Source organism: Borostomias antarcticus (genome assembly GCF_949987555.1).
Source record: "Borostomias antarcticus genome assembly, chromosome: 19".
NCBI lineage: Eukaryota > Metazoa > Chordata > Actinopteri > Stomiiformes > Stomiidae > Borostomias > Borostomias antarcticus.
In genome coordinates, this window is record NC_140252.1 from 791211 (window position 1) to 806283 (window position 15073).

Sequence of the window (15073 nt, forward strand, 5' to 3'; positions counted from 1 at the left end):
CCTCTAACCTCCCTGACCTCTGACCTCATTAGGTGAGCATCGCCCCTGACCTCTAACCTCCCTGACCTCTGACCTCATTAGGTGAGCATCGCCCCTGACCTCTGACCTCCCTGACCTCTGACCTCATTAGGTGAGCATCGCCCCTGACCTCTGACCTCATTAGGTGAGCATCGCCCCTGACCTTTGTTTTCATAATAGCCTCTCATCATTTCATCATTTCACAGCTCAAACACCCACTTGCGTAGCTGTGGAGCGTACAGTAACCGAATCATTCTGACAACATGACACCAAAAAGCATTAAACCCTGGCCAGCATACTACCTGTAAATACCCCATCGAAGTCTCCTCACCAACTCCCTCGCCTCCTCACGTCCTCATGTCCTGCTCTCCCCCCTCCCTCGCCTCCTCACGTCCTCATGTCCAGCTCTCCCCCCTCCCTCGCCTCCTCACGTCCTCATGTCCAGCTCTCTCCCCTCCCTCGCCTCCTCACGTCCTCATGTCCAGCTCTCCCCCCTCCCTCGCCTCCTCACGTCCTCATGTCCAGCTCTCCCCCCTCCCTCGCCTCCTCACGTCCTCATGTCCAGCTCTCCCCCCTCCCTCGCCTCCTCACGTCCTCATGTCCAGCTCTCTCCCCTCCCTCGCCTCCTCACGTCCTCATGTCCAGCTCTCTCCCCTCCCTCGCCTCCTCACGTCCTCATGTCCAGCTCTCTCCCCTCCCTCGCCTCCTCACGTCCTCATGTCCAGCTCTCTCCCCTCCCTCGCCTCCTCACGTCCTCATGTCCAGCTCTCTCCCCGATTCCAAGTTCTCCTCCTCATTCCTCTTCTCGTTCTAGCAATCTTTTTTTATCATGTTGGCAATCGCTTTTGCTACCTGCTGTCGCCAGAATGTTCCGCCAAAATAACATTGGCCTGCTTTAGTGCTTAATGTTCCAACTGTTTAGTCAGTTGCCGTGCTGTCCTTCCTACATGTGCCCTGAAGCATTGGTAGAGTGAGCGATGCATGTTGCACCTGCTGTCTTTTTCATTTCATGATATGATGCGTTATCTAGGCTCACTAGGGTAACCTACCCTAAAAATAATAAACATAATTCTGAACTGCGAAACACATTCTCAATATGACAAACGTTTAAGAAAATGAATTGAGATTTGATTGTCCATACAATGAACGAACCTTTGAACATTTGGGGCCAGCCCGAGTGGCCAATCAATGATGTTCATTGATCATGGCGAGTCTCAAGGGAGGACATATCTCTTTCTCTCTCCCTCTCTCTCCTCTCCCTCTCTCTCTCTCGTTCTCTCACTCTTTCTTTCTCTCTCTCTCTCTCCCTCTCTTTCTCTCCCTCTCTCTCTCCCTCACCCCCTCTCTCTCTCCCTCTCTTTCTCTCCCTCTCTCTCTCCCTCACCCCCCCCCTCTCTCTCTCTCTCTCTCTCTCCCTCTCTTTCTCTCTCTCTCTCTAGGCTCCATGCTGCTTTCAGGGACACCCGTTACATCTACATGTTGATGGAGTTCTGTTCTGGAGGGGAGATCTGGACCAAACTCAAAGAGGTGTAAGAAACCATGACCACCAAACCCATGTTTATCTCTCAGGGCTCAGCTGAATTCCTTCAACATAGTACCTAGTCCTCCGTTTATCTCTCAGGGCTCAACTGAATTCCTTCAACATAGTACCTAGTCCTCCGTTTATCTCTCAGGGCTCAGCTGAATTCCTTCAACATAGTACCTAGTACTCCGTTTATCTATCAGGGCTCAGCTGAATTCCTTCAACATAGTACCTAGTACTCCGTTTATCTATCAGGGCTCAGCTGAATTCCTTCAACATATATTATATAGTGGAGGAGCACTAAAGGTATTATTATATAGTGGAAGAGCACTAAAGGTATTATTATATAGTGAAGGAGCACTAAAGGTATTATTATATAGTAGAGGAGCACTAAAGGTATTATTATATAGTAGAGGAGCACTAAAGGTATTATTATATAGTGGAAGAGCACTAAAGGTATTATTATATAGTGAAGGAGCACTAAAGGTATTATTATATAGTGGAGGAGCACTAAAGGTATTATTATATAGTGGAGGAGCACTAAAGGTATTATTATATAGTGGAGGAGTACTAAAGGTATTATTATATAGTGGAGGAGCACTAAAGGTATTATTATATAGTGGAGGAGCACTAAAGGTATTATTATATAGTGGAGGAGCACTAAAGGTATTATTATATAGTGGAAGAGCACTAAAGGTATTATTATATAGTGGAGGAGCACTAAAGGTATTATTATATAGTAGAGGAGCACTAAAGGTATTATTATATAGTGGAGGAGCACTAAAGGTATTATTATATAGTGGAGGAGCACTAAAGGTATTATTATATAGTGGAGGAGCACTAAAGGTATTATTATATAGTGGAAGAGCACTAAAGGTATTATTATATAGTGGAGGAGCACTAAAGGTATTATTATATAGTGGAGGAGCACTAAAGGTATTATTATATAGTGGAGGAGCACTAAAGGTATTATTATATAGTGGAGGAGCACTAAAGGTATTATTATATAGTGGAGGAGCACTAAAGGTATTATTATATAGTGGAGGAGCACTAAAGGTATTATTATATAGTGGAGGAGCACTAAAGGTATTATTATATAGTGGAGGAGCACTAAAGGTATTATTATATAGTGGAGGAGCACTAAAGGTATTATTATATAGTGGAGGAGCACTAAAGGTATTATTATATAGTGGAGGAGCACTAAAGGTATTATTATATAGTAGAGGAGCACTAAAGGTATTATTATATAGTAGAGGAGCACTAAAGGTATTATTATATAGTGGAAGAGCACTAAAGGTATTATTATATAGTGGAAGAGCACTAAAGGTATTATTATATAGTGGAGGAGCACTAAAGGTATTATTATATAGTGGAGGAGCACTAAAGGTATTATTATATAGTAGAGGAGCACTAAAGGTATTATTATATAGTGGAGGAGCACTAAAGGTATTATTATATAGTGGAGGAGTACTAAAGGTATTATTATATAGTGGAGGAGCACTAAAGGTATTATTATATAGTGGAGGAGCACTAAAGGTATTATTATATAGTGGAAGAGCACTAAAGGTATTATTATATAGTGGAGGAGCACTAAAGGTATTATTATATAGTGGAGGAGCACTAAAGGTATTATTATATAGTGGAAGAGCACTAAAGGTATTATTATATAGTGGAGGAGCACTAAAGGTATTATTATATAGTGGAGGAGTACTAAAGGTATTATTATATAGTGGAAGAGCACTAAAGGTATTATTATATAGTGGAAGAGCACTAAAGGTATTATTATATAGTGGAGGAGCACTAAAGGTATTATTATATAGTAGAGGAGCACTAAAGGTATTATTATATAGTAGAGGAGCACTAAAGGTATTATTATATAGTGGAGGAGCACTAAAGGTATTATTATATAGTAGAGGAGCACTAAAGGTATTATTATATAGTGGAGGAGCACTAAAGGTATTATTATATAGTGGAGGAGCACTAAAGGTATTATTATATAGTAGAGGAGCACTAAAGGTATTATTATATAGTGGAGGAGCACTAAAGGTATTATTATATAGTGGAGGAGCACTAAAGGTATTATTATATAGTGGAGGAGCACTAAAGGTATTATTATATAGTGGAGGAGCACTAAAGGTATTATTATATAGTGGAAGAGCACTAAAGGTATTATTATATAGTGGAGGAGCACTAAAGGTATTATTATATAGTGGAGGAGCACTAAAGGTATTATTATATAGTGGAGGAGCACTAAAGGTATTATTATATAGTGGAGGAGCACTAAAGGTATTATTATATAGTGGAGGAGCACTAAAGGTATTATTATATAGTGGAGGAGCACTAAAGGTATTATTATATAGTGGAAGAGTACTAAAGGTATTATTATATAGTGGAGGAGCACTAAAGGTATTATTATATAGTGGAAGAGCACTAAAGGTATTATTATATAGTGGAGGAGCACTAAAGGTATTATTATATAGTGGAAGAGCACTAAAGGTATTATTATATAGTGGAGGAGCACTAAAGGTATTATTATATAGTGGAGGAGCACTAAAGGTATTATTATATAGTGGAGGAGTACTAAAGGTATTATTATATAGTGGAGGAGCACTAAAGGTATTATTATATAGTGGAAGAGCACTAAAGGTATTATTATATAGTGGAGGAGCACTAAAGGTATTATTATATAGTGGAAGAGCACTAAAGGTATTATTATATAGTGGAGGAGCACTAAAGGTATTATTATATAGTGGAGGAGCACTAAAGGTATTATTATATAGTGGAAGAGCACTAAAGGTATTATTATATAGTGGAAGAGTACTAAAGGTATTATTATATAGTGAAGGAGCACTAAAGGTATTATTATATAGTGGAGGAGCACTAAAGGTATTATTATATAGTGGAGGAGCACTAAAGGTATTATTATATAGTGGAGGAGTACTAAAGGTATTATTATATAGTGGAGGAGCACTAAAGGTATTATTATATAGTGGAGGAGCACTAAAGGTATTAGTATATAGTAGAGGAGCACTAAAGGTATTATTATATAGTGGAGGAGCACTAAAGGTATTATTATATAGTGGAGGAGTACTAAAGGTATTATTATATAGTGGAGGAGCACTCAAGGTATTATTATATAGTGGAAGAGCACTAAAGGTATTATTATATAGTGGAGGAGCACTAAAGGTATTATTATATAGTGGAGGAGCACTAAAGGTATTATTATATAGTGGAGGAGCACTAAAGGTATTATTATATAGTAGAGGAGCACTAAAGGTATTATTATATAGTGGAGGAGTACTAAAGGTATTATTATATAGTGGAGGAGCACTAAAGGTATTATTATATAGTGGAGGAGTACTAAAGGTATTATTATATAGTAGAGGAGCACTAAAGGTATTATTATATAGTGGAGGAGCACTAAAGGTATTATTATATAGTAGAGGAGCACTAAAGGTATTATTATATAGTGGAGGAGCACTAAAGGTATTATTATATAGTGGAGGAGCACTAAAGGTATTATTATATAGTGGAGGAGCACTAAAGGTATTATTATATAGTAGAGGAGCACTAAAGGTATTATTATATAGTGGAGGAGCACTAAAGGTATTATTATATAGTGGAGGAGCACTAAAGGTATTATTATATAGTGGAAGAGCACTAAAGGTATTATTATATAGTGGAAGAGCACTAAAGGTATTATTATATAGTGGAGGAGCACTAAAGGTATTATTATATAGTGGAGGAGTACTAAAGGTATTATTATATAGTGGAAGAGCACTAAAGGTATTATTATATAGTGGAGGAGCACTAAAGGTATTATTATATAGTGGAGGAGCACTAAAGGTATTATTATATAGTAGAGGAGTACTAAAGGTATTATTATATAGTGGAGGAGCACTAAAGGTATTATTATATAGTGGAGGAGCACTAAAGGTATTATTATATAGTAGAGGAGCACTAAAGGTATTATTATATAGTAGAGGAGCACTAAAGGTATTATTATATAGTGGAGGAGCACTAAAGGTATTATTATATAGTGGAGGAGCACTAAAGGTATTATTATATAGTGGAGGAGCACTAAAGGTATTATTATATAGTGGAGGAGCACTAAAGGTATTATTATATAGTGGAGGAGCACTAAAGGTATTATTATATAGTGGAAGAGCACTAAAGGTATTATTATATAGTGGAGGAGCACTAAAGGTATTATTATATAGTGGAGGAGCACTAAAGGTATTATTATATAGTGGAGGAGCACTAAAGGTATTATTATATAGTGGAGGAGCACTAAAGGTATTATTATATAGTGGAAGAGCACTAAAGGTATTATTATATAGTGGAGGAGCACTAAAGGTATTATTATATAGTGGAAGAGCACTAAAGGTATTATTATATAGTGGAGGAGCACTAAAGGTATTATTATATAGTGGAGGAGCACTAAAGGTATTATTATATAGTGGAGGAGCACTAAAGGTATTATTATATAGTGGAGGAGCACTAAAGGTATTATTATATAGTAGAGGAGCACTAAAGGTATTATTATATAGTGGAGGAGCACTAAAGGTATTATTATATAGTAGAGGAGCACTAAAGGTATTATTATATAGTGGAAGAGCACTAAAGGTATTATTATATAGTGGAGGAGCACTAAAGGTATTATTATATAGTGGAGGAGCACTAAAGGTATTATTATATAGTGGAGGAGCACTAAAGGTATTATTATATAGTGGAGGAGCACTAAAGGTATTATTATATAGTGGAGGAGCACTAAAGGTATTATTATATAGTGGAGGAGCACTAAAGGTATTATTATATAGTGGAAGAGTACTAAAGGTATTATTATATAGTGAAGGAGCACTAAAGGTATTATTATATAGTGGAGGAGCACTAAAGGTATTATTATATAGTGGAGGAGTACTAAAGGTATTATTATATAGTGGAGGAGCACTCAAGGTATTATTATATAGTGGAAGAGCACTAAAGGTATTATTATATAGTGGAGGAGCACTAAAGGTATTATTATATAGTGGAAGAGCACTAAAGGTATTATTATATAGTGGAGGAGCACTAAAGGTATTATTATATAGTGGAGGAGCACTAAAGGTATTATTATATAGTAGAGGAGCACTAAAGGTATTATTATATAGTGGAGGAGCACTAAAGGTATTATTATATAGTGGAGGAGCACTAAAGGTATTATTATATAGTGGAGGAGCACTAAAGGTATTATTATATAGTGGAGGAGCACTAAAGGTATTATTATATAGTGGAAGAGCACTAAAGGTATTATTATATAGTGGAGGAGCACTAAAGGTATTATTATATAGTGGAGGAGCACTAAAGGTATTATTATATAGTGGAGGAGCACTAAAGGTATTATTATATAGTGGAGGAGCACTAAAGGTATTATTATATAGTAGAGGAGCACTAAAGGTATTATTATATAGTGGAAGAGCACTAAAGGTATTATTATATAGTGGAGGAGCACTAAAGGTATTATTATATAGTGGAGGAGTACTAAAGGTATTATTATATAGTGGAGGAGCACTAAAGGTATTATTATATAGTGGAGGAGTACTAAAGGTATTATTATATAGTGGAGGAGCACTAAAGGTATTATTATATAGTGGAGGAGCACTAAAGGTATTATTATATAGTAGAGGAGCACTAAAGGTATTATTATATAGTGGAGGAGTACTAAAGGTATTATTATATAGTGGAGGAGCACTAAAGGTATTATTATATAGTGGAGGAGTACTAAAGGTATTATTATATAGTAGAGGAGCACTAAAGGTATTATTATATAGTGGAGGAGCACTAAAGGTATTATTATATAGTAGAGGAGCACTAAAGGTATTATTATATAGTGGAAGAGCACTAAAGGTATTATTATATAGTAGAGGAGCACTAAAGGTATTATTATATAGTGGAGGAGCACTAAAGGTATTATTATATAGTGGAGGAGCACTAAAGGTATTATTATATAGTGGAAGAGCACTAAAGGTATTATTATATAGTGGAGGAGCACTAAAGGTATTATTATATAGTGGAGGAGCACTAAAGGTATTATTATATAGTGGAGGAGCACTAAAGGTATTATTATATAGTGGAAGAGCACTAAAGGTATTATTATATAGTGGAGGAGCACTAAAGGTATTATTATATAGTGGAGGAGTACTAAAGGTATTATTATATAGTGGAAGAGCACTAAAGGTATTATTATATAGTGGAGGAGCACTAAAGGTATTATTATATAGTGGAGGAGTACTAAAGGTATTATTATATAGTGGAAGAGCACTAAAGGTATTATTATATAGTGGAAGAGTACTAAAGGTATTATTATATAGTGGAGGAGTACTAAAGGTATTATTATATAGTGGAAGAGTACTAAAGGTATTATTATATAGTAGAGGAGCACTAAAGGTATTATTATATAGTGGAGGAGCACTAAAGGTATTATTATATAGTGGAGGAGCACTAAAGGTATTATTATATAGTGGAGGAGCACTAAAGGTATTATTATATAGTGGAGGAGCACTAAAGGTATTATTATATAGTGGAGGAGCACTAAAGGTATTATTATATAGTGGAAGAGCACTAAAGGTATTATTATATAGTGGAGGAGCACTAAAGGTATTATTATATAGTAGAGGAGCACTAAAGGTATTATTATATAGTGGAGGAGCACTAAAGGTATTATTATATAGTGGAGGAGCACTAAAGGTATTATTATATAGTGGAGGAGCACTAAAGGTATTATTATATAGTGGAAGAGCACTAAAGGTATTATTATATAGTGGAAGAGCACTAAAGGTATTATTATATAGTGGAAGAGCACTAAAGGTATTATTATATAGTGGAGGAGCACTAAAGGTATTATTATATAGTGGAGGAGCACTAAAGGTATTATTATATAGTGGAAGAGCACTAAAGGTATTATTATATAGTGGAGGAGCACTAAAGGTATTATTATATAGTGGAGGAGCACTAAAGGTATTATTATATAGTGGAGGAGCACTAAAGGTATTATTATATAGTGGCACGGTGGCAGAGCACTGTCGCCTCACAGCCAGAAGGTCCAGGGTTCGATTCCCGCTTGGGACGATGACGGCGTTGGGGATTCTCTCCCCAGGGTAGTCAGGTACTCAGGTGGGGTATCTCCTAGGGTGGTCAGGAACACCTCTGAGGGTTGTCAGGTACCCAGGTTGGGTATCTCCCAGGGGTTGTCAGGTACTCAGGTGGGGTATCTCCTAGGGTGGTCAGGTACCCAGGTGGGGTATCTCCCAGGGTAGTCAGGTACTCAGGTGGGGTATCTCCCAGGGTAGTCAGGTACTCAGGTGGGGTATCTCCCAGGGTAGTCAGGTACTCAGGTGGGGTATCTCCCAGGGTGGTCAGGTACTCAGGTGGGGTATCTCCCAGGGTGGTCAGGTACTCAGGTGGGGTATCTCCCAGGGTAGTCAGGTACTCAGGTGGGGTATCTCCCAGGGTAGTCAGGTACTCAGGTGGGGTATCTCCCAGGGTAGTCAGGTACTCAGGTGGGGTATCTCCCAGGGTTGTCAGGTACCCAGGTGGGGTATCTCTCAGGGTGGTCAGGTACTCAGGTGGGGTATCTCCCAGGGTAGTCAGGTACCCAGGTGGGGTATCTCTCAGGGTGAGGGGTATCTCCCAGGGTAGTCAGGTACTCAGGTGGGGTATCTCCCAGGGTGAGGGGTATCTCCCAGGGTAGTCAGGTACTCAGGTGGGGTATCTCCCAGGGTAGTCAGGTACCCAGGTGGGGTATCTCTCAGGGTGGTCAGGTACTCAGGTGGGGTATCTCCTGAGCCTTTCTGTGTGGAGTGTGAATGTTCTCCCCGTGTTCACAAGGGTTTCCTCCCAAGAACCCAATAAGAAAAACATGCAGAAGAACAGATGCTCTTCAGTCCGGTCCCTGACCAGCTTGGATGGGAAATGCAGAGAGCGTGTGTTATGTGCTGTGTCCCCGCTCACCAGAGAGTGTGTGGTATGTGCTGTGTGACCGCTCACCAGAGAGTGTGTGGTATGTGCTGTGTGACCGCTCACCAGAGAGTGTGTGTTATGTGCTGTGTGACTGCTCACCCTGTGTGTACGTGTGTGTGTGTCACTGTCGTGTGGTTGGGTCCTGTAATTATACTAGTTAAAGTTAGTTTATTCGTTTATTCGTCACATGCACAGAGATACAAGCTATGACATGCAGTGACATTATTTTTAGGGCGCTCCAGGCTGTGCGTAGCAGAGACATAATGGACATGATACAGTGGACGTAACATACTGAATGTTTGTCAGGGGCCGTTTCGATGAGCCCATCGCTGTGTTCTGCACGGCGTGCGTGGTGGAGGCCTACGCCTACCTGCACAAGAAGGGCATCCTCTACAGAGACCTGAAGCCTGAGAACCTGATGCTGGACGCCAGAGGCTACGTCAAAGTGGTCGGTACTTTAGGGTCTGCTCTTCTAGAGGTGCCTGAGTGTGTGTTTAGGGTCTGCTCTTCTAGAGGTGTCTGAGTGTGTGTTTAGGGTCTGCTCTTCTAGAGGTGCCTGAGTGTGTGTTTAGGGTTCTGCTCTTCTAGAGGTGCCTGAGTGTGTGTTTAGGGTCTGCTCTTCTAGGTGTTCCTGAGTGTGTGTTTAGGGTCTGCTCTTCTAGAGGTGCCTGAGTGTGTGTTTAGGGTCTGCTCTTCTAGGTGTTCCTGAGTGTGTGTTTAGGGTCTGCTCTTCTAGAGGTGCCTGAGTGTGTGTTTAGGGTCTGCTCTTCTAGAGGTGCCTGAGTGTGTGTTTAGGTTCTGGTCTTCTATAGGTGCCTGAGTGTGTGTTTAGGGTCTTCTAGAGGTGCCTGAGTGTGTGTTTAGGGTCTTCTAGAGGTGCCTGAGTGTGTGTTTAGGGTCTTCTAGAGGTGCCTGAGTGTGTGTTTAGGGTCTGTTCTTCTAGAGGAGCCTGAGTGTGTGTTTAGGGTCTCCTCTTCTAGAGGAGCCTGAGTGTGTGTTTAGGGTCTTCTAGAGGTGCCTGAGTGTGTGTTTAGGGTTCTGTTCTTCTAGAGGGGCCTGAGTGTGTGTTTAGGGTCTCTTCTAGAGGTGCCTGAGTGTGTGTTTAGGGTCTGTTCTTCTAGAGGTGCCTGAGTGTGTGTTTAGGGTCTTCTAGAGGTGTCTGAGTGTGTGTTTAGGGTCTTCTAGAGGTGCCTGAGTGTGTGTTTAGGGTCTTCTAGAGGAGCCTGAGTGTGTGTTTAGGGTCTTCTAGAGGTGTCTGAGTGTGTGTTTAGGGTCTGCTCTTCTAGAGGTGCCTGAGTGTGTGTTTAGGGTCTGCTCTTCTAGAGGTGCCTGAGTGTGTGTTTAGGGTCTTCTAGAGGTGCCTGAGTGTGTGTTTAGGGTTCTGCTCTTCTAGAGGTGCCTGAGTGTGTGTTTAGGGTTCTGCTCTTCTAGAGGTGCCTGAGTGTGTGTTTAGGGTCTGCTCTTCTAGAGGTGCCTGAGTGTGTGTTTAGGGTTCTGCTCTTCTAGAGGTGCCTGAGTGTGTGTTTAGGGTTCTGCTCTTCTAGGCGTGCCTGAGTGTGTGTTTAGGGTCTTCTAGAGGTGCCTGAGTGTGTGTTTAGGGTCTTCTAGAGGTGCCTGAGTGTGTGTTTAGGGTCTTCTAGAGGTGCCTGAGTGTGTGTTTAGGGTCTTCTAGAGGTGCCTGAGTGTGTGTTTAGGGTCTGCTCTTCTAGAGGTGCCTGAGTGTGTGTTTAGGGTCTGTTCTAGGTGTACCTGAGTGTGTGTTCGGATGGGAATAATTGACGAATATCGGTGTGTGTGTGTGTGTGTTTTGGCGTTGATATTTATGCGCTGCTGGCATGCAGGTGGACTTTGGCTTTGCCAAGGAGCTGGTGCGGGGTGCCAAGACGTACTCCTTCTGTGGCACTCCAGAGTACATGGCGCCGGAGATCATCCAGAACCAGGGGCACGACTTCGCCGCCGACTTCTGGTCCCTTGGAGTCCTGGTCTACGAGCTGCTGGTGGGGAGGTAGGCCTCAACTAGTCCCAACGCCATAATTTCATTGATCGTTCCAGTATTGAACTAGCTGCAGTTTTTATGCAGGCTCTCACTGGGCTACAATGTAAGTCAACGGGGCATAATGTAAATGTGTTGAAAAAACTATGATAAATGTGCTTTTCCGAGACGGGAAGCACAGGGTGTAATCTGACCAGTCTCAGGATGCTCTCCTGTGAAATGTGAAATCTCAATCTGAATATGTTTAGGTGTTTGGCATGACTTGGAATCCACCAATCAGTAATGATTCTCACGATCAGGCGCTCCCATCTAACCTGTTCTGGCGTCTCTTATTTGCTGCTATGACCTGTCACTCTTTCCATTCTGACCCGTCGATACGCCCTCAGAACACCAGCTTGGGCGGCGAAGTGGCTCAGACTCTATTATGTAGTATGCGGACCGCAGTTCAACTTATTTATAATATTTGAGTCTGGAGAGACTCTGTGACCCCTGAGGTGAGGGTGAAAGCGTGTGTTCCATATGAAACCAGCAGGTGGCAGTGTGGACACTGGATAACAGTGAAGGATATGGTCTGATATTACTACAGTGCTGTGAAGCCTTCTCCGGTCTCTCTAGCACAACCCTGGTCTGAAGAAGGTATCTGGGAGGATTCCTGAAGGTGGACAGATGCTCTGTTATCTAACCTGCACCTGCTCTTCCCTGTCCCTGTGTGTAGCCCCCCCTTCTCTAGCTCGGAGCCCCAGAAGATCTACGCCAAGATTCTGGACGGGGTGCTCAAGTTCCCCCCGTACATGAGCGAGGCCGCCAGGTCCCTCATCAGCAAACTGTGCAGGTGAGAGCAGTGGGCGGGGCTACTGCGAGGACGCCGTCCCACCTCCCAGGTTCTCCTACTCTAGGCTGTTTGCCGTGTTTGCTGCAGTATTTGTGTCGGTTTGTGCTTTCTGTTCGCAGGCCTCGACAGGGTCAAAGGTTAGGAAACACCAAGAATGGGATTAAGGACGTCCGGAATCACAGGTATTGTGTGTGTGTGTGTGTGTGTGTGTTTGTGTGTGTGTGTGTGTGTGTGTGTACGTGTTTGAGAAAAAAATATGTTCTTCCCTCTCTCGCCCCCCCCCCACCTCCTCTCTGTGAGTTCTCATCCCTTCTCTGTTTCCTGTGTTGTCATCCCCCTCTCCGTCTCCCCCCCCCCCCACCTCCTCTCTGTGAGTTCTCATCCCTTCTCTACTTCCTGTGTTGTCATCCCCCTCTCCTCCTCTCTCTCCTAGGTGGTTCAGCAGTATGAACTGTGTTCTCATCCCCCTCTCCTCCTCTCTCTCCTAGGTGGTTCAGCAGTATGAACTGTGTTGTCATCCCCCTCTCCTCCTCTCTCTCCTAGGTGGTTCAGCAGTATGAACTGTGTTGTCATCCCCCTCTCCTCCTCTCTCTCCTAGGTGGTTCAGTATGAACTGTGTTCTCATCCCCCTCTCCTCCTCTCTCTCCTAGGTGGTTCAGTATGAACTGTGTTGTCATCCCCCTCTCCTCCTCTCTCTCCTAGGTGGTTCAGTATGAACTGTGTTCTCATCCCCCTCTCCCTCTCTCTCCTAGGTGGTTCAGTATGAACTGTGTTCTCATCCCTCTCTCCCTCTCTCTCCTAGGTGGTTCAGCAGTATGAACTGTGTTCTCATCCCCCTCTCCTCCTCTCTCTCCTAGGTGGTTCAGCAGTATGAACTGTGTTCTCATCCCCCTCTCCCTCTCTCTCCTAGGTGGTTCAGCAGTATGAACTGTGTTCTCATCCCTCTCTCCCTCTCTCTCCTAGGTGGTTCAGTAGTATGAACTGTGTTCTCATCCCCCTCTCCTCCTCTCTCTCCTAGGTGGTTCAGCAGTATGAACTGTGTTCTCATCCCTCTCTCCCTCTCTCTCCTAGGTGGTTCAGCAGTATGAACTGGCACAAGCTGCGTGTGGGCCAGGTGGAGGCTCCGACCATCAGGCTCATACGCAAGGTCAGTCCGTCGCTCGGCCCTCACGTCTGCCCGACATCACCTTTATTCAGGGGAGTGTTTCATCGCTGCTTATGTCACTTCCTGTCCCGAGTCTTACCCACCATCCAGAATTATTGCTCCCCGTCTCTGAATCTCCCCGTCGCTCTCTCTCTCTCTCTCTCATTCTCTCTCTCTCTCATTCTCTCTCATTCTCTCTCTCTCTCTCTCTCTGTCTCTCATTCTCTCTCATTCTCTCTATCTCTCTCTCTCTCTCTCATTCTCTCTCGATTTCTCTCATTCTCGCTCTCTCATTTCATCACTCTGTATCATTCTCTCTCCTTCACTCTTTCATTCTTTCTCCCTCTATCTGTCATTCTCTCTCCATTGCTCTCTCTCATTCTCTTTCTCTCCCTGTCTCTCTTTATCTCTTCCTCTCTCTGTCTGTCTGTCTCTTCCTCCCTCTGTCTCTCTCTCTCTATCTCTCTCCCTCTCTCTCTCTCTCTCTCCATCTCTCTCTCCCTCTCTCTCCCTCTTTCTCTCCTGCAGGGTCCCTGCTACATCAACTTTGACCTCTTCCCGTACGAGCATGCCCAGGCTGAGGAGGAGTTCTCTGGCTGGGACCGTGACTTCTGACCCCGCCTGGTCTCAGAGGGCATGTGGGTCCAGACCAGGCTCCTCCTGGGTGACCTCGCTCTGCCCGTCAACCTTTCAGACTGATGTCATAGTGGACCTGAACCTCCTGGTCTCTCTGGGACAGAGGAAAGGTGTAAATAATGTATGGCGAATGGACTGCACTCATATAGCGCTTTTATCCAAAGCGCTATATAATTTGGGGTTCAGTGTCTTGCCCAAGGACACTTCAACATGTGGACACGTATGAACCGATACACCTTATACACACACTTCTGGACCTCTGCTGCAGAGGGTGTGTGTGTGTGTGTGTGTGTGTGTGTGTGTGTGTGTGTGTGTGTGTGTGTGTGTCAGTAGGCCTATGTCTGTATGAATCTAGTGTCCCTCCCTAAAGTGCATGATGGATTGGAGGATTAGGATGCCATCATTTCATTCTTCATCAAATCTCAAGATGGCGTTACCCTTCATCTCTCTTTGATTGTGAGCCTTGTCGTCATAAAACAGGACGATATGAAAGGATGCGAGAATCCATCTGTTCAAGACCAGAAGAATAACATGTTAAGCTTTTTACTTGGAAATGAATCAACAAGACTAAATTGAGAGGTATGATCCTCAAAACTAAAACCACCTCAAGCATCTGATTTTTCTGGAGAAAAATGTTGTTTAGTGACAAGTATGCTGCCCTCAGGACTGCACACTAACTAGCACAAATATGAACCATTTTGATAAGTTGTCACAGACAGTGTTTGTGTCTGAAAACATTGTTTTTTCTTTGTCTTTTATGTGAACCTTTAAGCATCTTTGTGTATTTCCATTCATCTCTTTGTTTATGAGTTGATTTGTTTAGGTGGAGTGTTTTAATCAGCAGTCTGCCCGTTGTGGGGGGGATTCCAGTGGGAACGGAGCTTGATCAATACACCTTCTGTTTATATCTGAGTAGCTGTCTGATTTACA

At 42.4% G+C, this 15073-nt stretch overlaps 1 protein-coding gene across 1 annotated transcript in view; it reads left to right on the top strand.

Moving 5' to 3' along the window:
- The window catches only part of prkg3 (protein kinase cGMP-dependent 3), a gene marked incomplete at both ends in the record, with an annotated part of 25329 nt that extends 11207 nt beyond the window's left edge, over positions 1-14122 (top strand). Inside the window, 7 exons of the mRNA XM_084453533.1 lie at positions 1458-1547; positions 9845-9986; positions 11380-11543; positions 12247-12363; positions 12483-12545; positions 13435-13510; positions 14036-14122. Of these exons, the coding sequence (XP_084309659.1) occupies positions 1458-1547; positions 9845-9986; positions 11380-11543; positions 12247-12363; positions 12483-12545; positions 13435-13510; positions 14036-14122 (739 nt within the window). The remainder of the gene's footprint in view (positions 1-1457; positions 1548-9844; positions 9987-11379; positions 11544-12246; positions 12364-12482; positions 12546-13434; positions 13511-14035) is intronic.
- Between the last annotated feature and the right edge of the window lie 951 nt (positions 14123-15073).